This window comes from Lemur catta, chromosome 3 (assembly GCF_020740605.2).
Source record: "Lemur catta isolate mLemCat1 chromosome 3, mLemCat1.pri, whole genome shotgun sequence".
NCBI lineage: Eukaryota > Metazoa > Chordata > Mammalia > Primates > Lemuridae > Lemur > Lemur catta.
In genome coordinates this window covers 88,747,656-88,773,227 of record NC_059130.1, presented here as the reverse complement: position 1 = coordinate 88,773,227, position 25,572 = coordinate 88,747,656, and the positions used below count along the sequence as shown (strand labels likewise).

Sequence of the window (25,572 nt, the reverse complement as noted above, 5' to 3'; positions counted from 1 at the left end):
CATATATTGAAGCCCTAACCCCCAATGTGAATAATATTTGGAAACAGGGAATTTGGGAGGTTTAAGTTTAGATGAGGTAATGAAGATGGGGCCCCCATGATTGGATTAGTGTCCTTATAAAAAGAAGAAGAAAGACAAGAGCTTTTTTACTCTTTCTGCCATGTGAGGACACAGCAAGAAGGTGGGCCAAGCCCAGATGAGGGTCCTTGCCAGAAACTGAATCTGCCAGAACCTTAATCTTGGACTTCCAGCCTCATGAACTGTGAGAAATAAATGTCTGTTGTTTAAGCCACCCATTCTATGGTATTTTATTAGAGCAGCCAGGTTGACTAACATAAAGGCTTTTAGGGCCTCTGCATTCATAGCACTCAAGTAAACGGCTGCCGTCAGTTCAGCACAGGTTTTTAAACTGTATGTGTGCATACAGGTGTCTAATAAGCAGCCACTCCTTAAAATCCATAGATTTTCAAAATTTCACTTATTAAAATCTATAGCAGAAAACAATATACATTTGTTAAAACTCATAGACACTTAAGAACTATATGTTTATTATATATAAATTATATCTCCATAAAAAAAGTTAACCATAAAAAAATGCTTTCATAAACTGATAGTGACCAATTTTGCAATTTAAATGGTCTCCATATTCTTTTTTTTTTTTTTTGAGACAGAGTCTCACTCTGTTGCCCTGGCTAGAGTGAGTGCCAGGGTGAGCCCAGCTCACAGCAACCTCAAACTCCTGGACTCAAGCAATCCTACTGCCTCAGCCTCCCTAGTAGCTGGGACTACAGGCATGCGCCACCATGCCTGGCTAATTTTTTTTCTATATATATTTTTAGCTGTCCATATAATTTCTTTCTATTTTTAGTAGAGACAGGGTCTCGCTCTTGCTCAGGCTGGTCTCGAACTCCTGAGCTCAAACAATCCGCCCACCTCAGCCTCCCAGAGTGCTAGGATTACAGGCATGAGCCACCACGCCCAGCCTAAATGGTCTCCATATTCTTAATATCAAAAATACAACACATGATGAGTGCAATGCGCACTGTCTGGGGAATGGACACGCTTGAAGTTCTGACTCGGGGGGATGGACAGGACATGAGCAATATATATAACCTGAACATTTGTACCCCCATAATAAGCTGAAATAAAAAAAAAAAGAAGGTAAAAAAAAAAAAAACATACAACACACTTTTAACCAGTGTAAATGGGAACCATGGATTTGTTGCCATTGTTACTTAATAACACTATATGTCCACTGACACATTTGAGTCATAAGTAGTGAAATTATACTTCTCAAATCGATGGTATATGTGTAGTTAAGACAAGTAAAGTAGTAACATCAATACAGGGATTGAAAGTCTTGTTTCACTCATGCTATGTGTATATGCTATTTCTTTTCTTGGACTGGATATTTTAAACAAAAATCTCAATATAAAATAGGCTTATAAAGTTCATTTCCATAGATTTTATTTTTTAAATATGGCCTGATACTGAAGTAAAAACAGCAATTTATTTCAAATTACTATAATTTTTTATTATAAAAATGTAATAATTTTTAAATGTCATACTGAATTTGTATTAATACTTTATAATTTATTATCTTTCCAAAGGCCCTAAAATTTTTTCTCTCTTTTGTCTCTTTGGGAATATTTTAAGATCTACAATACTCTTATCCTTTTAGATACATCAAGATTTTAAATTAAAAAGCATGACACATGGCAATTCAAATTTCCATTCTAAACTTAGAGTCATATGAGCTCTTGTCAACAAAAGACCAAATTTACTATAATTATGGATTATTTACACTAAAACAAAATAAGAAATCAATATGTAAATGTAATGTTTGTTGTAGCTAATACAGCCAGCAATGACAGATTAGGTTCAAACAGCAATCAGTTTGAAAATCTGGCACATATGTAAATGAGCTAGGGCCTTAATGTTTACATTTGATTGTATTTCATTCAGGATTTTTAAATTGTCTCAGGGACAGCATAAAAATAAAATGTTAATCTTTCCACTATAAATATGGCTTGAGCTCTCATCATAACTGAAACTAGATTTTGCTCCTGTCCAGCTAAACTAACATATACTAATAATTCTGAGTTGGAGATTACATCATTCTTAATTAACACTCTTGCTACAGTTGTTAACATCCTCCAAGACACCATGTTATCATCACCACAAGTTCTGCAACAATCTTAAAACCATGTTTAACGAAGGTTGGCCTCTTACTCTGCAGCTACTATTAATTGCCTTCTTTGCTGGCAATTAAATATGTCTACATAAATAAACATTTGGTTTCACATAATTCCTAATAACATTTTTCATGATGATTTCAAAGTTCAGGCGGCCTTATGTCTATAATTACTGTTTAATCAATATAGTGATATTGGATTCAGCAAAATGTATTAACCAAAGTATGTAAGATTAATCAAAATGTGGTAATTAGTAGTGATAGTGATATATTGTGATCCATCAAGTAGTACATAGCAAAACTGTCAAAATATAATTCTATCCATCTAGACAAAATATGAAAAAAGCAAAAAACATTATATTTACAGATAAACTGATTTTTGTTTCATGAATTAGTGACCAAGTTTCTGACTATCCATTAAAGCAACCATAGAGAATACCTGCAGTTCGTGTTCAAAGTGTGATGCTAACAAGCTAATCTCAGTGGTCACTGACCTATCAATCAATAGTAAACTATATAAATGGGTTTGGTACATCACTCCAATTAGATGTGTTGTGACCTCTATCAATGCTTTAATTGGGACAAGTTTCTTCTTTCATCCAGAATGTATAACTTCAAGAAAATGTCTTCTTAAAATGAGCCAAAGCTCATTTACAGATGGTGGCTCACACCTGTAATCCTACCACTTTGGGAGACCAAGGTACTGATTGCTTGAGGCCAGGAGTTCAAGAACAGCCTGAGCAACGTGGAAAGACCCCATCTCTACAAAAAAATAGAAAAATTAGCCAGGCATCGTGGCATGCACCTATAGACCCAGCTATCTGGGAGGCTGAGGCAGGAGGACCACTTGATCCCAGGAGTTTGAGGTTGCAGTGAGTTACGATGATACCACGGCACTCTAGCCTGGGCAAAAGAGCAAGACTCTGTCTCTAAAATGAGCCAGTTTTAAGTGGTCTCTTATTAAGAAAAATTTACCAACTCAACATTTCCAAATTTTACTTTCACAAAATCGAATAATAATGCTCACTAGAATTATATTTAAGTTGAACAATAATCACAATAATGTACTTATACACGAAATGCTGATTTTTATCAATTTCTTGAGAAATGTTACTTTAAGAAAGATACATCAAATCATACATTGTTCTGATTATAACACTGGTAACTTAAAATATTTTTACAGATAAATATTGAAGGAGTTCAGGAAATGTCACCCCAAAATAAGATGTTTTGGGATGTTGATTACTTTGAACTGAGGACACTTGGGAAACCGCTGACACAGACAAAGGTTTTCTCTAAGCTCTGCTTATCTGCCTTAAGACAGATCCTCCAAAAGGAACTCAATTGTCATGAATCCCCTCCCTAGGAATCTTAGCAACCAGGGAAGATTAATAACTTGGATCCCAAGAGAAGAGACTGGAGCTTGACACCATGTCCAGACAATCACCTCTTCTTCTCAGGGCTGCTCTAAAACAATTTTTATTGCTGAAGAGACCTGTTATCTGCATAACAATACAATCTTTATTCACCATGCATTTCCTTCCCTCACCCTCCCATATCTTGTGTCACCACCCCCCAAACAGAAGCCCCAAGGCCCTATTCCTCTCTATAGCCCAAGATGCTATATAAGCTTCAATCATCTGGCCATTCTTCAAGTCTCATATGTTGTGGGACTCTCATGTATATGCACGTAATTACATATGGTTTTTCTCCTGTTAACCTGTCTTATGTAAATTTGATTTGTAGCCCAGCCAAGGAACCTGAAAGGGTGAAGGGAAGCCATTTTTCACTCTCCTACAATATCCTCCATGAAAATAAAAAAAAATTACAACTGATCCATTGAGAACATTTACTTGCATATATATAGTTTTCAGAAAACTGTTAACTTAAAGGTCTCCTTTTCTGCCACATGGCTAAAACCTTAAAAATCACTAAAAAGCCATCATGAAGAAGACACACTAATAGAAAACCATTTCAAATGAAATTATAGCAAATTATTAGGAGATATTAAAACCTATTTTTTTTTCAGTTTGAAAATAAAAATACTTAGAAAAAAGAGTCCCTCATTGGCAGTTGTTCACCTATTCCTGAAATAACTGCATCACTCTGCCTATTCACTCAAAGGATTTATTGAGTACTATGGGCCAGCAAGCACTGCTCCTAGTTTACTTCACACATGAACTAGACTGAAATGAGACTTTACATTGAGGACTATATTGATTCTGACTTTTTGAGCAACCCTTGAGTTATAGTTAAAAACTCACCTCTAGGATGTTCAAAGGCACTATGATGAGTGATTTGGAGTTCAGAGCCCTATGAAATCCAAGTCCTGGCTCATTTGTTAACTAGCTCTATGACCTGGGAAAGGGAAACTCCTGAACACATGCATTTCATTGCACCAGGCCTGAAGCCCACGTGTGCTATCTTATTTAATCACATCCACCCCTCTCCAAAATCCTAGGAGGCCAAAATCATCCTGATCATTCTGAGTGAAGAAGCTAAGGCCTCAATAGACCATTTAACTTCTTTCTGTACCTCAGTTCTCCTAGTCATAAAATAGGACTGAATTAAATGATTGTTTTAGCTCCTTCCAAAGATGATATCCTAGAGCTTTCCTCGCATTCTAAGTCAGACCTCTCATGAATGTGACTTCTCTTGCATTAAGGGAGTACATCACAAACTGAAATAGTAGAAACTAGATAAAAGAGTGAAACATATTATAAGCATTAATATTTGTGCAGAGATTGTGAGGTGTTAGAGAAACAGAAGTAGGATGAGAACTATTTGAAAGCATCCTCAGAATGCCCTTCTAATAACTGAACCCCACAACAGTTCCACAACACTTCTCAGTTATCTTTCTTAGTTGGGATAATGGGGGCAGAAGAGAGAAGAGTGGCTATAATGGTCTCTGTACAGGGGGAGAGAGGCGGGAATGAGGGGAAAAAAAAAACATATCTACTATGTTTGTATGAATATCAATACACATACCACCCAGAGGGTGTCACTTCTTTGCTAGGGCCACGGCCAGGAGCACAGGTGGATATCTATTACCACTGCTGGCTCGACGGTTATTAGGAGCAGAGATAGAGAAGTAATACTTCAGAATTTTTCTCTTATACATTCAAACTTAATGGATGTAGTAGAGTGCAACTCAAACAGTGAGAGTTGGAAAAGACCTCAAGTATGACAATGTTTCTTTTGCTTTTCCTCAGGCTTCTGCCTCTCCTTTAGAGAGCATAAAACTTCTGCCCCTGTTGATACTCCCCACTAGGGAAGAGTTTAAATGAGAAAATTTGTGACTTCGCCCCTAAACCCCCCACATTCTAGACTTATTTCTCCCAGAGGAAAAAAAGAGCCAATTAGAATTACTCACAAAGTCACACTGTACTAGGTTAGATTTTACAGAAGGCAGGGGCAAGACCAGTAGCTTCCTCTTTTACTTTCTATGCCCTAAGTTCTTTTTCTTTTTTTTTTTTTTTTTTGAGACAGAGTCTCACTCTGTTGTCCAGGGTGGAGTGCTGTGGCATGCAATCACAGTTCACTGCAGCTGCCAACTCCTGGGCTCAAGCAATCCTTCTGCCTTAGCCTCCTGAGTAGCTAGGACTACAGATGCTTGCCACCACATCTGGCTAATTTTTATTTTTTTATTTTTTTGTAGAGATAGGATCACACTATCTTGCCCAGGCTGGTCTCAATCTCCTGGCCTCAAGAGATCCTCTCTCCTCGGCCTCCTAAAGTGTTGGGATTATAGGCATGAGCCAACACGACTGACCTAAGCTGTCTTTCATTTCTTACCCATTGTGGTAGCTATACCCTGAACAAGCTTGCATGAGGTCTCTAGGCTGTCTTTCATATTGTGACTAGGTTGGTAAGGCAGGCCTAGTGCATCAGTCCATTAGGCTCTGAAGACTGAGTCATAACTCCTTCTATAGGTCACCTGAGCATATGGATCCTAAGATTTAGATCTGGAGTAAGAGGTAAAAGACATCACTTAGGACTCCGGTCTAAGCCACTTCCTCTCCACTGAGTGCTTGCCTGGGCATTAAAGCAATTTTGATTTCCAATTTGTCTACTGATTTTTATATGTCTAATCCTAAGAACCCTAGAAGAAAGGAAGGGTGAGAGCAGCATCATGAATGCCTAAGAATCTAGAAAAGCTTATTTATTTTCAGGTAGTATCTGAGGGCTACAGAAGAGGACTGACTGTCCCAAAGTCACAGTGATTCCATGGCAGAGGAATCAAAATTCAGCTATCTTGACTCACTATTCCTCAATTCCTTCCACAGCAACCACTGGAAAATGTAACAACTCTATTCTCACTTAATTCATGACTACTGCCACGTGCTTTCCCACCAATGGCTTACTAAAAACACACACACACACACACACAAAAGCTGTATATTATAATGTTATTGGTTTACTCAACTATCACAGGAGTCCCAATTAGCAACCTGAATTTACTTCTTCTTAAACAAATAGCATCTAATTCAAAGCCATAGTAAAAACAACTTCATAACCCAGAAGCCACACAAGAGAGTCATATCCTTGACTGCATGACCAGAGCTCAACAATATACCCTCATGTGATGTCATTAAAATATCAACTGGAACCATAAGCCCAGTACAAAAAGCTCAAAGTCAAAAGCAAGACTCAATTACTACTTGTAAAAGGGACAACAGACAATGGATATCATGTTTTCTGTTACCTTGCCATAAAAATGAAGAAATCTATATAATTAAAATGGAGCTGGACATTTTCATCACTTATTAAACTATGACCAAAGCAAGTTGCAAAGACTGTCTTTTATTACCAAGACATCCATTTAGTCCTTTCTAGCAAGGTGATCATCAGCAATATCAGGCCCAGAAATGTCAAACATTCTCCAACTGCCTTAGGGCTTTGGCACTAGCTATATTTCCTGTCTAGAATACTCTTCACTAAGCCCTTCACTTACATGGCTCCTCCATTGTTCATGTCTCAGATTAAATAGTACAACTTCAAAGAGGCCTTTCTTGACCTTACAACCTACACTAGTCATCCAATTGGTCATACCATGTCACCCTATTTTAGTTTTCCAGAAAGCACTTATTATCATCTGATATTTTTTCTTGTTTATAGTCTGTTGGCTGCACTCCCCCCTCACCTCTATACATATTACATTGTAAACTCCATGAAAGCAGGGACCTTGTTTGTCTTGTTTCTCATTATATCTCTAGCACCTAGAACAAAGACTTAACACATTGCATGATGATCCTCAATATACATCTTGTCAATGAGTGAATAATGGACACCCTGCGTGTGTAACATGATAGATGAAGTTTCCATTTATCTGAAAATACTTTGAGTCTGACAACAGCAAAACAGTCAATGGAGAGAATATAAATATACAAACGAAAAATCACATTCCTCAATTAGTCATGAAAGTTTTCATATTTATCACAAATGTTTATTAATGGCCTCTTACATATATAATACTTTTATGAGCTAAGAGAAATGCTCAGTAAGAATGCTCTTGTTCTTCACAGCTCAAGATCTGGCTGGAGAGAGAGGATAGCCATACATAAAATAATATTGGGGAAGCTAAAATTCACAGAAGAAAGCATTGTGTGAGACCACAAAACTTAGTGTAGAACAGATATAAGACTGAACAGTCTGTTTGACTATAAAGCCAGAGCTCCTTCTATTACTCCATACCATGAAGGGAGAAACCAGAGGGAACACTGGACAAAGATTAAAGTTAACCTCATGCCAAAAAGTAGAGATTGTCTACTTCATTACATTTATGGGACACCTATAAGGTCTTTTGTTCCCCAAATATCTAGTGTGTGCTCTGCATAATACTGAATATTCCACCATTAGAAGGTAACTCCTTAGCTTTGATCTCTTTTAAGAGACAAATACCCTTGGAAATGTGTCACTTTACAGTATTCATTCCACAGATATTTCTAAGTACCTACTACGTTTCAGGCACTCTTTTAGCTAGTAGGGATACAACAGTGAACAAAAAAAAAGGGCCCTGATTTTTTGTATCCTTACATTTTATTGAGAGAAAAAGATAAATATGAATATGAATATATTACTAATATAATGCATGGTAATGACAAAGCAAGGCAAAGAGAGAGAGTATGACAAAGGTGCTGTTTTTAGACAGGGGCATCAAGAAAAACCTCTCTGATGATGTGACATTTGAGTAGAAGCCTGAATAAAGTGAAGAAATGAGTCAAGTTGTTACCTAGTAGGTAACATTCCTGGCAGGGGAATAGCAAAGTGTAAATGCCCTAAAATAGATGCACACTTAGAATGTTTAAAGAAGAGCAAAGAAGCTAGTGTGGCTGGTAAGCTATAAGCCAGAGGCACAGTGATAAAAGATGAGGTTAGAGAGAAAGTCAGAGACAAGACTATGTAAGTACTTTGTAGGCCACAGTAAGAAACCTAGATTTTCTGCTAAGTGTGACGGAAAGCTAGTCGAGGGGCTTGAGCAGGCTAGAAATATAATCATGCTAAGTTTTTGAGAGAGAACTAGTTTGAGACCTGTTGAACTTGGGAGAAGATGCTGTTTGAAGGTAGTGGAATAGGTACTGGGAAAAGAAGAGGTCATTAAATGGTAAGGCTGAGAGAAGCCAAAGAAAAGTTTACCTTCCCAATTTTATTACGTATGGTTGTGAGCTTTAGCCATATATTTTTAAAAATTATTTTCCTTTTCTGGTTTTGGTATCAAGATTATATGACCATCGTAAACTAAGATAGGTAGTAATCCTTCTGGGAGTAGTTTATATTAGATTGGGATAATCTGTACCATGAAGATTTGGTAAAATTTCTTTATGGAAATCCTCTGGGGGGTCAGAGTAAAGAAGAGAAAAGTGGTATGTGAAATTTTTTACTTCTAATTCAGTTTCTTTAATGATTATATAATTTTTTCAGGTTATCTATTTGTTCTTGTACTTTATATTTTATATAAAATTTTCTAGTTCATCTAAATTTCAGATCTTATTGGCATAAGATATGCATATTTTATTTTTATTTTAAAATATTTTAGTAATGATTTTAGTATTATTTACTAATTATCTTATTAACTTACAAATCTCCTCTTAATCTGTAGTATAAGGTCCTCCTTTTTATTTTTTTGTAGAGATGGGGTCTCACTATGTTGTGCAGGCTGGCCTTAAACTCCTGGGCTCAACCGATCCTCCCACCTCAGTCTCCTAAAGCACTGGGATTATGGGCACACACCACTATGCCAGCTAATTTTTTTTTTTTCAATTTTGTAGAGATGGAGTCTCACTATGTTGCCCAGGCTGGTCTTGAATTCTTGGCCTCAAGTGATCTTCATACCACAGCCTCCCCTGGGATTACAGGTGCAAGTCACTGCGCCCAGGCCAAAGTCCTCCTTTTTTATACTTAGTATTTTTATTTATGCTTACTCCCATTTTTTCTTGGCTTGACTTTTCAAGCAAATAATTACTACTTTTGTTGATTCACTCAATCATTAATTTCTGTTCTTTAATCTTTCTTTCCCTCTGTTTTCTTCCAAATTACTCTGCTGTTATTTCTCTATTTTCTTAAGTTGAACCTACAATTCAATAGTTTTTTTCTTTCTTTCTTTTTGTTGAGACAAAGTCTCACTCTGTCACCCTGGCTAGAGTGCAATGGTGTCATTGTAGCTCACTGCAACCTCAAACTCCCAGCCCCAAGCAATTCTACTGCCTCAGCCTCCCAAGTAGCTGGGACTACAGGCACGCCTCCACACCCGCCTCCACACCTGGCGGTTTTCTATCTTTCTTACTGTAGTGAATTCTTTAATCTTATGTGGCCTCAGCAGTCATTTTGAATACAACCTTAACTCTCCCATACCAGAAGCAGGGCTCAGTCACCCTTGACACAGTTTCCAGTCCTATACCACACCCAAATGTCTCAAGCTGGCAGCCAGAGATAAGAACTCAGAAGCATCTCTCTCCTCTGGCAAACTGGGCTCCCCCTTTTCTATAGCTTCCTTTAACCAGACCATTCAGGCATTTGCCTGTGAACTTAAAGTGACCCACCTTATTTCCTCATACATACTGCTAGTTGCACACACTGTTCTCTCTCTGCCTGACTCTTCATTCCTGTCTCCTGTGACGTGGGGATCGAGAACTACCCTCCCGCCTCAATGTGCCCAGGATCTGAAAGTAAAAAATCTTTGACCTTGTTTCTATTATAGTGGTGTATTGAATTTGCACCTTCCATCTGAAGAACTAGGGGCAGGCTCAGGCCAGGTTCTCCTCAGGACACCAGAGAGAACACAGGATCAGGCTCCCAGCACCAGAGTGATGGTCAGGCAGGCATAAACTGGACACAGGTCAGACAAAAGACACAAGGGCATCTGCCAGCATAAACAAATTTCCCATCTGAGGGACCACTGGTCATAGGTTGGACAACTAGGCATTAGGCTGTCCACCATGTAAAAGAAGTATCCTGTGAAAGGCATACTATAGACACACTCATCCGGTTCCCTTTCATTTCCCATTAGAGCAAAGTTGCTAACTGCTCTGGTACGGGAATCCCAAATTAGCTGGGGGCTTTCAAAACACTTGTCTTCTAATTAGCAGACTTAAGACTACAATTTTCTAAGTGCTATTTTTGCTGTACTCACAGTTTTATTGTCTAGCACTCTCATTTATGTTCACTTCTAAATATCTGATGGTTGCTATTATAATTTCATTTCTACCCATAAATTATTTTGAAGTAAATTATTTGTAGTATCAAATATATAGGGGATCTAGGAGTTTATCTTTTTATTAATATTATTATTTCACTTCCTATTACATAATGGCCAGAGAATGTGGTCAATAGGATAATGATTCTTTGATACTGGCTTTGTGTTCTTGTACGTGATCAATTTCTAAGTATTCCATGTGTGCTTAATTGGGTTATTCAAATCTTCTATAGCCTACAAAGATTGATTGCTTAATTAATCAGTCCCTGAACTGATGTATTTAATACAATGTGGTTGGTCTATTTCTCCTTGTAATTCCGTCAAATTTTGCTGACTTCTGCACACAAATCCACAATTGTCATATCTTCATGGCAAATTGTCCCTCAATGCTATTTGCCTTAAATTCAATTTTATGCTATATTAATATTGCTATAGTATATTTTATAGTTAATAATTGTCTAGAGTACTCAAAGTATCATTTTCTTTTCCTTTCTCTTTTCTCTGTCATTCCATTAAAGGATATCTCTTTGGTATATCATATAACAACATATAGCTATTTTAAAAAATCTTATTTGAGAGATTCTGTTTTTAATAAGAGTTAATGCTTTCTTGTTTATGGAGATTTCTGATATATATATATTTTTTTTTGCCATCATATTTTCTGTTTTCCTCTCTCCTTGTTTTCTTATACTACTGTTTCATATTCCTATTTGCTGATGTATTGACTAGGTTTCTAATTTTCTATTTTCTTCTAGAAGTATACAGGTTATTTTTCTTTAGTGTTTATCCCCTTTAGTTATTAGCATTTATACCTCAGTTTGTTTTTTTAATATGAACTAAAGGTAACCAATATCTCTAGCATCCTTCAAACAAGAACCTAAACAAGCTCCCAATAACCACTATCTCTCTGTCATCACCTCACCTCTACCCCTAACTCAGTTTCTCCGTCTGTAAAACATGGGTAATAATATGTACTTATGATTTATTGTGAGGATTTAATAAAATAATATATATAAAGGGCTTGGCAGAAAAGCCTGGCCTCATAAATGATAGTTACTATGTCACCGTCACTTATCTTTATTAAAATGTATGTATACGTTATTGATGCATAGAAAAATAAGACCATATGTCAATAAAAAAAAAAGAAGAGCTTAGACAGGAGACTAGATTAAGCAATTTGAGTATCAGAAAGAACACCAGGAATGAGTTAGAATCTAAGGAAATTTTCTGTAAAGGGATGAATTAAGAAAAGGCCTAACATCCTTAATAAATACGTAACAAGCTCTGTGAGGGCATAACTGGTTTTTATCTAGCAAGTAATCAGTAAATCATTAATGGAATGAATCTTTTCTATAATAATATGAAATGTATAATTAACAGTTTTCCCCCCCTTTCTAATTTTCCTATAATTTTTAATATAATTTACAATTGTGCCACAAGGGTACTGCTTCATTCTTTCAATTAATTAGTGAAATGTAATTTATTTTTAAAAAGGTTTAAAATGCTTTTCAACTGTTATGAAGATTACGATTAAAGAGTTTGCTCTTAAATTCTCAGGAAGCTTGAAATTCTGTTTTCTGAAAAATATAACTTACTTTAAAATCATTCTAAATTCAATTATAGGTGCTCATATGGTAATTTTGCTGCTCTCAGCCTGTATCGTTTTTTTTCCCCAGAATGAAATTGTATATATAAATACAAAGACTCAATTACAAAGCACCCCCTAGTGGCAGTAAAATCAAGCCAATAAGGTTTTTTGTTTTTTTTTAATAGGATGTTGTTTGAGATAATAGTTTTCTGTATCTACAGTTCTCACCAAAACCTAATAATAAAATGGTTTGCTGGTAAGAACATGTTATTTTATATCTACATTTTATTAAATGATTAATAATATACTGTAACTAAGAGTGAATTCACATAATGAAATTTCATTAAAATTCCTGAAAAGAATTACAGTAAGTGAAATAACAAAAGCAAATGTCCTTCAAAGAGTATATAATGACACGTTACAAGATTTTTAAAAGAAATCTCCTTCAGGGCCGGGCATAGTGGCTCAAGCCTATAATCCTAGCACTTTGGGAGGCTGAGGCAGGAGGATTGCTTGAGGCCAGGAGTTCAGAACACCCTGGGCAGAGACTGGTCTCTACAAAAAAAAAAAAAAAACTAGCCAGGTGTGGTGGCGCATGATTATGGTCCAAGCTACTCAGGAGTCTGAGGCAGGAAGATCACTTGAGCCCATGAGTTTGAGGTTGTAGTAAGCTATGATAACAATGCTGCTCTCTAACCTGGGCAACAGAATGAGATCCTGTCTCAAACAAACAAACAAATAAATAAGTAAGTAAAACAAATCTAGAGAACAGCCTCCCAAAAAAGAAGTTGCCTTTGGAATAAAGCTTTATGTATTTCTGCCAAGAGTCTGAAATTATATAGTAGATGGAATACCACAATCTTCAGAGTCAGAATATTTACTCTTGAATACAAACAATCTACGTAACTCTTCTAAACACCTCAACTTTCTTATCCATTCTAAACACCTAGATTTCCTCACCTATAAAAAAGATGCATTAAAATAGACCTGCATCCTTACAGAGTTGTTATAAAAGTCAAGTGAAATTTGAATGAAAAGAATTACTATTGGTCTTTATTAGCATATATAAATCATTTCAATTATTGTTCTTTATAATTTGCACTTTCACACATAATGTAGCACTATTGCTTACTGAATTTTTACAACCACCCTGACAACTGCAAACAATGCTTCCCGTTATGTAAATGAAAAATCTAAGGCCCTAAGCCAACTTGGAACTGGAATCCAAGTTTTTCTCACAGTATACTTTGATGTCTTTTGTAGGGAGAGATGAATTATAACCATATTACTTTTCTGATTTGGTTACAATAAATTTTGTTTAGGAGTGACACTATAATACTAATGTTGTCTAATCCCTTGAGAGAAGACTAATACTTTATTTAAAAAGAACCTAATGTTTGCCATTGCGCTGGAATTGGAATGGTGGAATCCAGGAGCAGGCCCATATCACAGTTCTGCACTACAATTAACTGGCAGTTTATCCTCCAATTCCCCTCCATCTTCCAACATCTACTGAACTCACGTCAGAGAAAAACATAACAAAATGACAATTAAACCGATTAAGTATCAAACTGCCTAAATAAAATATACCACTTTTTAAGAAATCTCATATCTGAGATGAAGAAAGGAATCGGGAAAATATGTACATAAACCTGCCCATTTTCCTCTACTAATTTCAGAGTAGATCTATTAATTTGCCAATTCCCAAAGACAGTCCTAAGAACCATAATTAATTACCTTTTATTTTCTCCTTTTTAGATTGTAAATTAGGTTATAAATTATAAGTAAGATATCTATGAATCCACCAACTATAACAAAATTCTGCAAAAAGAAATCAATTTGATTCAGTATGGAGTCTAGTACAAAGCAAACTTATCTGTCTACCATTTTTAATAATATGATATGCTGTATAACTCACTAGGAAATTATTTTTTTGGCCTCCACTATATAGTTAAGATGTCCAAAATTATTTTTATCTAGTGAAACACAAAACGAAAATCACAAGTTAAAAATAATTATTACCACTAGTTTTTAAGGTTCTACATGGATTTTATTTTGGTTTTTTTAAACTGTCTCCCATGAAATCAGCATTTAAGATATGTTATTAAAAAACTCTAGATTTATCAAAAGATATGTTGGATAAATACACTACAAGAAGTGAACCCTGGCTTTTTAGTTAGGTTTTAGTAAAATGTGCACTAACATGACTTTTGTATCAGCAGGAGTTTGCATTTGCCTCTCTTCCCACTACATCTTTTGTTTGACTTTGAATTTTTCTCTCTTACTATTCCAACACAAGAAATAGCATCATTATAACTTATTGAAAATCCACAAAGCCAACTAGGAAAACTACTTTAATGCTACGTGAAGTGCTCATTTTCTAATAAACACTGCATATCAGCAGCACTGAAAGCCCCTGCTTGTCTAGGGATTGAGTGACTGGCAATCAAACTAAGGTCAGCCACATGGCAATGAAGAACATTTCCATTAGCCCAGGAAGACATTTTGATAAATCCATTTAATCATGCTACTGGAAAGCAATAGATTATAAACAATGATGTATTCTGTCTACTTTTAATTATGTGGATTACATGACAGTGATTACACTTTGTTAACTAACCTACAAAATAATGTTCTACCTGATTAGACACAGAACTATAACTCTTTGTTTAACTTAATCTCATCTGAAGTTTTATATCAACATTACTATAAACACATGGACTATAAGTCTGTAGTTTGTAATTCTGTAATAGTATGCAAATTCCACTTCCCACTAATATATAATCTAAACATAGAAGATAAAGAACAATACAAGAAATCTTTAAATTCTTAACACAAAACAAACTAACGATCAAATACAATTACATTAAATTTAACTTTTCAGTTTAGTGATTTCTATTTTAATGAAGCCAAATTTAATTTTCTTTTTGTTTCTAGCTTCCTAAAAATAAAGATATTTGGTAAGTGGTCGGGGTAAAAGCTTGACAATATTCAAAGTTTAGCGATCACGAAAAATGACGAAGTTATATTTAAAAGAAAAAAAATTGTTTAAAAACTGTGAAAATCTAAAAATAAACATAATTCTGGAATAATAATGAAAAGATTATTCACAAAAATTATTATTCTATCACTAGCATAATCATTTACTATAGATTGGTTTATCTAGCAATAAAAACTTAATGTGTAATTAAATATACTAATTTGATCATTCTATAACTGTATTGAGTTCCACTGCAAAAACTAAAAAAATGAGATCCTCTATTTCAAATAGAAGGAAAATCTTAATAAAAATTTTATATCAGTGCTTTTCAAGCTTTATTCTGTAGAGCCCAATGAATTTTACTCAAAGGTAATGTCTTTTTAGCAACGAGAGAGACTGGGGTTCCATTTACACTTTCTCTTCCCTCCAACTCTCACCCTTCTTCAATCACAGAAGTACCATTTGACTATTTTTTATATATTGGAGTTTTGCTAAAGATTTTCTTTGTATTAGAAGATTCCACCACTAAAACAAATAAACTTCTAGACCAAATAGTTTGAAAATTGATATACTTGATAGTAGTCGCTAAGTTAAAACTTCAACAGGACTTTTATTTAATTTTGATGTTTATATATAGCTTAAAGCAATGTAACAATCAAACTTTCATTTCAGATCCCCAGGAGAAGTAAACACCTTACCCAGCATGACTAGATGATGAAGGTGGTGGCAAGTCTGGTGTAAGGACATAAAGACTGTTGTTTTTTGGCAAGTGCAGCGATTTTAGGACCGTCTGAAAAAGAAAAACAAAAACTGAATGTTGATTGTGCATTACTAATTTTTACTGTAATTCTTAAAAATTAGTAATTTTGTAGTTTGATTTTTCATCTTCTAATAATTTCCCAAATAGCATAATGCAAAAGAACTGTTGAATCCAAATAACCTTATTTCCTCTATGTATCATAAGGTAGCATAAACCTGAATGTTAATATATAAATTCTTGAGCTCATGAAGAGATACAAATAGGTAAGAACAAAGTTGGGACTCAATAATTTCTTTACTGAAGAAGTGTATCCTTGCAACTAATACACACTTCATTTCAGGGTCATTATGGAAAAAATTAGCAAAATAGGTTTTCAGAGACCATTGGACCTTGAAAAAAGTCATAGAGAGTACCTTAAGCCAATGATTTTAAAGATGAGGAAATGTAGCCTGAGAGATTAAGTAATTTGGATGAGGATTCTAAAAGGGTTACTTGGGTCACTTTACTCTTAACTCCGGGTATCTTTTTTCTTAAAGCTCTCTATTGGGATAGACTTAACTACTCTTTGGCTATATATGACCTATTATCTTGATAACCATAAAAATTTCATTAAATTTCTTTACCACAAAACTCATATATATTTCAGACTCCCAATCTGATGGTAAAAACTTGCTGAAGTACTTCAAACTTTTTTGACAGCAATAAACATTAACAAATACATTTTACATCTCTACATTGTAAGCCAGGACATACATTTATTCAACAGATATTTACTGAGCCACCTACTACTCTGTGCCAGGACTACTCTATCCACTAAGGATATGGCAATTAATAAAATAGCCTAAAATGAAATCCGATATTACAGAGCTTACATTTTAGTAGGAATAAGTAAAATAAGTAACCCTGTATAGTTGAATATTAGTGATAATTTTTTTGACTAAATGTAAAGCAGGGAAGGAGGATAAAGAATGTGTGGGTATGGAGCTTTACAGTTTTAAACAGGGTGGGTCTCACTTGGAGAATGAAATATTTGAGCAAAAACTTAAAGGTGGAAGAAACAAACCATGAGAATATATAGAGAAATGATATTGCGGGCAAAGGAAACAGCCAGTGCAAAATGTTTAAGAAACAAGAAGGTGTCCAGTGAAATTGGAGCCTAGTAAGCACTGGTAGGAGATAGGTCAAGAGAGGTAACAATGATAGTGAGGACAGGACAGTGGCAGCTGTGTTGACAATGGATGGGAAAGAGGTTGACAGAGGAGGGCAGAAGGATAGGGCAGGGTAATGAAATACACTAAGATAAGACTGATGGTGGCTTAAGCCACTGTGATGGCAGTAGAAGTGGTGCAAAAGAAAGCACTGGGTGAAGCTGCCATCAACTGATATGGGGAAGACTGCAAATGAAGACTTCTATTTTGGACAAGCTAAGTTTGAAATGTCTGTTACACATTCAAGTGGAGAAGAGAAGTAAGCAGCTGGATATACCACTCAGGAAATCAGGGAACATATCTGCGATAAAGATACAAATTAGAGATACAAAATTGAGAGTGCATACAAATGACATTTAAAAGCCATGAAACTGGACAAGATCACCACTGAATTCAGTAATGTAGTGGTTGGTGATTTTGACAAGAATACCAGCAGGTTCTTGCTTAGACTGGGCTCAATAAAATGGAGGGCAGAAACTGGGGAAGTCAAATAAAAACAAGTCATTAGGGGAAGTTTTGTTATCAAGGGGACTACAGAAATGGAGCCATTAATGGAAGAGGGGTTGAGATCAAGCTGGTTTTTTTTTTTTTTTTCCTTTTCCAGATGGAAGAAATAACATCATGTTTGGATGTTAATGGTAACAATCTACAGGAGGAAACATTGATGATCTAGGAGAGACAGGGAAGAATGAGAGTAAAGTCCCTGAATAGAGATGGAGAATGTAATCCACAGCAAAAATGGAGGTTTGGTCTTAGATAGGAGCTTGAGCAGGCCACTTGAGTAAAAGGAGAGAAAGAAGGGTATGTGGGTAAGACACAGATAAGTAAACAGAGACTGAATTGGGAGCTTTAAGGGACTCTCTGAATTGGAAGCATTAAGGGACTCTCTGAAGATTATGGTCATGATTTTAAAGATATATTAATCAGTATGATTTTGTTTGTCTCTTGTCGCATTTAGACAGAGAGTTGGATTTAATGTAAGAATTTTGGTCAAGCAAGAACCTTGAACCAAGACTTGAGAGCATATACAAGAAAAGTGATTGTAATGACTGACTGGAATTTAACCTACTGTAAGGAAGGGAGGACACAAAAGAGGTAATGATCAGGAAAAGAAGGTAGAAACAATAGATTGGAGTCTAAGTAGAGCGGAAGGATTGTTGGAGTTAGGATGCCAAAAGAAGCAAGCTAGAAAGATAAGGGATAGGAAAGATAGGAGCAAGATTTGAGTGTTCCTGTCATTATTAATACTTGATAAAACACTGAGAAGATATACATAGCTGAGGGAGGGTGGAGAAAAAGATCTTTGTAAGGGAGAAATTCAAGGAACTAAGAAGCCAACATATTGGAAGAATCATTTACAAAGATATTAAAATTATTAATACTAAGAATTAATACAGAAATCAATTATAAACCGGGAATTAAAAATAATCAGGAAATGAGGGGAGCCGACTTCAATAAGTCAGTGATATAATCTTTTGACATGAAATTTAAAGACGAAGGAAATTTAGAGAGGAATGACAGATAACACTCTGAAACTAACAATGAGGAGATACATTTTGCCACTTATTCCAGTGGTATGAGGGTTGACAGAGAAAAATAACTGATACTGAGAAGGCTGCAGAGAAACAATGTCCTCAGGAAGATGGATTTCAGTCAAAGAAACATAGTGAAAGGAAATGTACAGGAAAGAGGTTGACAATAGAAGGAATTTTGCTAATAATGAATTCGTTCCACAGGGCATAGCAAAAAGGTTTCAGACATTGCAGAGAAAAAAGGATAGAGACAGGTATGGAATGTGCAGCGACTATAGAGATTTGAGTGAACGGTGACCTGGCAATTTTGGACTCCATACAGTGACAGGCATAAACGGGGGAAAAGCATAATGAAATTAATTAGTCCTGGTTGAATCAAAGCAAATAATAATGGTAAGGCTGAAAGTGTTAGAAAGCAAGGAGGAGTGGATGTCTAAAAATCCTTCTTAACCTTGCAGATGGAGGCATGGATGTCTGGAGGGGCAGTCTTACCGAAACACAGAACATCAAGAACTTACTCTTGACCCCTCCATGAGAGGGCCCATCTTACTAAGTGCACAGTCTTACACCAAGGGTACTGAGTCTTACTCTGAACTCATATTAGTTATGTGTTAAATAAAAAGAAATACATACTTACCCTTATTATCTGAAAAACACTCTGACTTTCTGTTGTATTCTGGTTTTTACTTTTCTATTTTTTTTTAATGCTCTCTATAACCCACTCAATTAACTTCATAACCCCTTAATGGTTTGTGGTCCATGGTTGGAAAAAAATACCGTATTAGGCAATTACCCATAACTTCATAATGTACCAGGATATACTGAAGTCCTGAAACTTTATGTCAAATATGTGATGCCCTTTTGAAATTGATGTGGTATCTCTGTAGAGTTAACATGCAAACAAATAAAACACACACATAGAAAAATTATTTTTGTCTCTTTATCTTTTAGTATTTTACTTTGTGAATTACTGATAAATGCTTAGTCTTACCACTTGATCAAGTCATTACTATCTTTTTGCCATGCCACTATCCAAAAAGATTTTCTATTAAATCTGCCCTGTAAAAGCACATGTGGCATGAATAAATAAAATGGATACTTTCCTTAAGTCATTTATTCATGCATTCATTCCATGAACATTTATTTGATACCTATTGTACCAGGCACTGGACATACAATGGTGAAAGAAACAGATATGGTCCCTCTACCCATGCTGCTGTGATGGAGAATGCTGGGATGAGAGCCAAACGAGACACAGAGGCCTTATTGGAGAAGGTAACATTAAGCTGAGACTTGAAGGATGAAAAAGAGCCATCCACATGAGGAATTCAGGGTAAAGCATTCCAGACAGTTGAATAACATCTGTCAGGTAAAGATGTAAAGAGCATGAGTCTATTAAAAGATTTAAAAAGAGGTTTCTATGACTGCAGCATGGAAAGTGAGGGTAAGAAAGGCTCGAGATAAAGTTGTAGAGGTGAGGAGGGGGTAAATAATGTAATGCCTTTTAAACTATGGTAAGTAGTCTGAATTTGATTTAAAGTGCAATAAAAAGCTATGTTTTAAAAGGAGAGGAATATAATTCATGTTGTTAAAAGATCACTCTGGATGCTGTGTGGAGAATACATTAGAAGAACCCATGAAAGGTAACACAAAAATAATGACATTTCATATTGAATCAGTCAAGACATGCTAATGGCCTGGATTAAGCAGTTGCAATAGAAATACTGAAAAGTGGCTGTGGTTAAGATATATTTTGGAGATAGACTCTATAGGACTTACCAAAGGGTGAGGCGTTATGAGAAATGGGAAAAGACTGATGATGACACTTTTGGATTTAGCAGTGGCTACAGAGTGCTGCCATTTATTGGGGAAGATTAGTAAAGAAGTAACATAGAAGGGAAAATTAAGAGTTACATTTTAAACATGTTAAGTTTGAGATGTCAATAAGATATGGAAGTACAAAAATCAATTACCAACTTGGATATGTGAATTCACAGATGTATGGGTTGGAAATATAAATTTGAGAACAATCAGAAAATTAATGGCATGGGAATATCAGAAAAGAGTATAAAGAAGTTAGTAACTAAAAGTATTATTTGTAACAAAGACTATGTTCAAATATTAGAATACATAGCTTGAAGAACATTTTCAAAATGATTCCCCTTCTCTTCACACACTTCTGAAAATGCCATGCAAGTTTGATTCATACCCACAGGTTTCACAATGAATGAATGAATAAATAATATAGCTACACAAACAAATTCATTTTGGTGTTTTATTTCTGTCAAGGCTATTGTTTTACTCAGTCAGCACTTTAAAAAATTTTTAATCCACGTATCAATTAGAACAGTCATACAGCATCAGGGGTCAGCAAACTCTGGCCCATAGGACCAATCTAGCCTGCTACTACTGGATTTGTCCCACAGTCTGTTTTTGTATGGCCTGTGAGTTAAGAATGGTTTTTACATTTTTAAATGGTTGGAAAAATAAAGCAAAAGAATATTTTATGACACATGAAATTACATAAAATTCAAATTACTGTGTCCATAAACAAAGTTAAATTGAAACATAGTTATGCTTGCTCTTTCACATTTTGTCTATGGCTACTTTGACACTATGATAGCAGAACTGAGTAGCTGTAACCGAGACTGGTGCACAAAGCCTAAAATATTTACTACCGGGCTCTGTACAGAAAAAGCTTGCTAACTCCTAACGTGGCATATCACTAACTTCTATCTAAACTTACAAATATCTTGCCAACCTGATATTCCTGTAAATATTGAAATACTCAGAACATCCCCATATTTCAAATGAACTCACATGTAAGTACTTACAAGCACAATGTCTACCAGAAGCCATTCACAATTAAGAAATGAAGCTGAAGATTCTAAGTTTATGCTTGGTCATTAAAATAATGACTCAATAACTACTGTAAAAAAATTGATAATTATTTCTACCTCAAACATCTAAAACTTTAGCTAGAGCTAACTAATTTTTTCCCTCCTTCCCCACACTCTCTATAAAAAAAAAAAAAAAGAAAGTGTATGAAATATTTTATAACAGGGACTGTTACTGGGTCCTTGAGATCAGCCGCTCTTTCCTAAAACTGAAACACTGTGCAAATTCTTAAAATATAATTCATTCCTGCCACTATCTGAGTAAATAAAGAAGGATTCTTACCATTTAAATTCTCCAGGTTTTAAAAATTTCCTATTATTATCTTTGTTTCATAATTAATACTTCATATAAATATATGTCTGTAACTTCTTTCAGGCCAATATGTAATTGTTCATTAACTTATTATTCCAAGGCACTCACTGATACCCTAAGAGGTTTGAGAAAAAAGTAAACGCTCTCAAAAATGAATGTCAAACTCCTACAAAATTTAGAAATAGGACAAACATGTCATATTGTGTGTTCGTTTACATGCCTAACTCATTTAAAATTGTCATTGGTTTAGCATGAAAATGCTTTAGCTTAAAAAACATTGTTTGGTGATTCCTCAAACTAAATTACTATTGCTGAATCTACTCTGTAATATGTAACAGCATTAATTAAAACCAATTTTTAATATCATTTAGTCAATTGCATAACTTAATTTTCTTTTATTTCTAGGCAATTAAGAAACTCACACTGTCTTCCACATCTCCAGTCTTCCAGCCTTTTAACAGCATTTTAGACATAGGTATCTGAAGTTCATTTTCTAGAATCTGTTTAATTTCTCCTGTATAAATAAAAAGAGACCACATATTACTAACAAAATAACACATTCAACATTTGTCCATATCCAGGCCTAGCATTAATATTTGGCATACAGCGCACAGTCAATGACATTTGTCCCATGAATGAATAAGAAAAATTTCAGTAGTCCAAACTTCAACTCTCCTTGAGTAAACATGTTGCCTCTTTGAAGAACTCAGGATTCAACATTAATTATTATAAAACATTCCCCAATTAATTATGTAGTTAATTTTTTTATAACATGGCTTTTTAAAAGAAATAGGTATTAGTGATTGGGGGTTTGAATGAGACAATCTCTTTCAAACGAATAAACTGACAATATCTATTACATGCTCAACATGTGATAGGAGCTGCAGATAAAGTATAAAACCTGAGGCATTACAGTATAGGGAATGAACATTTGGGTTGAAGTTTTATTTTGGGGAAATCAAATAACTTGCCTAGTCTTATTTCTACATCTATAAAATGGGGAATAATATTACCTATCTCATCTTGCCCTAGTAAGGATGAGCGGGAGATATACATTAAAGTAACTGAAAAAATAAAGCTTATATATATTATCTAGAAGACAATTTAAAATGTGTTGAAGAGAAATGCAACAGAATTTCAGAAAAGAAAGAAGAAATTGTGTTGGATCAAATAGCCAGAGAAGGTTCTGTGAGAGAGATGAAGCTATGAAGGGCAGCCAAACCAAAACAGACAAAAGACACTCTATTTAGTGAAGACAGAAAGGTAAAAGAGGAAAAATGGACACAACGCTCATGAGAAATAGTGAGGAATCACAATTTTCACAGTGCTCCAGAAATTCTTTTTCAAGAATCAAGCCCACTTATAAATTAATCAGCTGATCCATGGTACTGCACTATTTTAAACAGACATTGAATCAGAATGCACAAATCTTTCGTATATTTGCTTTCAGTATAGGTTGCTACTGGTCTCTAATTTTAGATTAACACATAATTCAATTCTATTTATAAGTTAGTACATGAATACCAAAAAACCTGATTATGTTATATATTAAAAGAGGAAAAGTAATTCCATGCTGATAAAGGAAAGGAAGGGTGGAAAAGCTTATGCTACACAAGTTCTATGAAAACACAGCTAAGTAAACAATGCTACAATCCAATCATTCGTGGCCTTAGTGACCTTTTTTACTTTCTTAAAGAAAACTCCTATCTGAGTATTTCGGATAGTGATTAGCCATCATAAAAATAATTCTGGTTCAACATTATATCTGTGGAAGCACAAACTTTAATCAACCTTGACCTTCAAAAATATCACTACTGATAAAGCATCATTCTGTTTATAGAAATAATGGGAAGGGGCAAGCTATACTTTTTATACCAAACACATATAAACATTGCCTTTTTGTGCTGTTTCTAAAGCTGTACTTGTCTGGAACTGAGCTTATATATTTGCAAGTCTGCCCAGTGCTTTCCTCTTAGAACTCTATTTCCACCTGACACCTCCTTCTTACACTCTTGAAAACACTTTTAGCCTTCATGACCTAAAAGAAGTTTCTTTTTTATTTTATTTTTTTTTTTTATTTTTTTTTTTTTTGAGACAGAGTCTCACTCTGTTGCCCAGGGTAGAGTGCCATGCTGTCAGCCTAGCTCACAGCAACCTCAAACTTCTGGGCTCAAGCAATCCTACTGTCTCAACCTCCTGAGTAGCTGGGACTACAGGCATGCACCACCATGCCCAGCTAATTTTTCCTGTATGTATTTTTAGTTGTCCAGCTAATTTCTTTCTATTTTTGTAGTAGAGACAGGGTCTCACTCTTGCTCAGGCTGGTCTCGAACTCCTGAGCTCAAACAATCCCCCCACCTCAGCCTGTCAGAGTGCTAGGATTACAGGCATTAGCACTGCGCCTAGCCAGGTTTTATTCATTTCACCTACTTCTTTTCTACTGCCACTTTCTACCTTATTGTTTTCTGCTCTTTTACATACTATTGTCCTTCTGTACTTGCTTTGCATTTGATTTGCTCTTCTTTTTCAAAATTTCTTAACAGCTTTATTGAGATATGGTTGACATAAAATAAACTGTACATATTTAAAATCTATAATTTGACAAGTTGTGACAATTGTGTCCAACAATGAAGCCACTACTATAATCAAGGTTATGAATTTATCCATCATCTCCAAAGGTTTCCTTGTACCCCCTGGAAATTCCTCCATACTATCCTCAGCTTCTTCCCTAGAAAATCACTAATTTGATTTCTACGACTATGGATTAGTTTAGGTTTTCTAGAATTTTATATAAATGGAATTTCAGAATGTATTCTTTGTATATGGCTTCTTTCATTCAAAATAAACTAAGATTCCTCCACATTGTTGCATGTAACAATAGTCCATTCCTTTTATTACTAAGTATTCCATTGTAAGGATATACAGCAATTTACTTATACATCCACTGGTTTATGTACATTGGGGTTGTTTCCTATTTGGGCTGTTCTAAACAAAGTTGTTATGAACAATAACGTACATGTCTTTGATGGACATATGCTTTCATTTCTCTAGAGTAAATACTAGGAGAGGAATGGCCAGTGTATTTTTAAGTTTGTAAGAAATTGCCAGTGTTTTCCAAAGTGGTTTCTATTGTGATGTCTTCAAGTTCAGCAATCTTCTTTTTGTCAGTGTCTGATCTGCCGTTAATCTCATCTGGTATGCTTCTCATCTCAGACATCAGTCTTCATCTCTGGATGTTCAATTTGAGTCATTTTCACATTTCAAATGATTTATCATGTTAAATCTTTTCTGTTTTTGAAGATAGGTAATACAGTCATAGTAACTGTTCTAAAGTCATCATCTGTTCATTCTAACATCTGTGGTAGTTCTGGGTTGGTTTTGATTGATTTCTCTCCTTATTATGGGCCA

General features: G+C 35.2%; 1 protein-coding gene across 2 annotated transcripts in view; it reads right to left on the bottom strand.

Annotated features, from left to right (window-relative positions):
- The window catches only part of FAF1 (Fas associated factor 1), a 446,948-nt gene that overhangs the window by 259,954 nt on the left and 161,422 nt on the right, over positions 1 to 25,572 (bottom strand). For both annotated transcript variants that reach the window (XR_006734185.1, XM_045548070.1), the window contains exons 5-6: positions 22,587 to 22,678; positions 16,153 to 16,244 (exon numbers count right to left, since the gene is read on the bottom strand). Coding sequence is in view for 1 of the 2 variants with exons in the window: in XM_045548070.1 (XP_045404026.1) it covers positions 16,153 to 16,244; positions 22,587 to 22,678 (184 nt within the window). In the remaining variant the exon portion in view is untranslated. The remainder of the gene's footprint in view (positions 1 to 16,152; positions 16,245 to 22,586; positions 22,679 to 25,572) is intronic.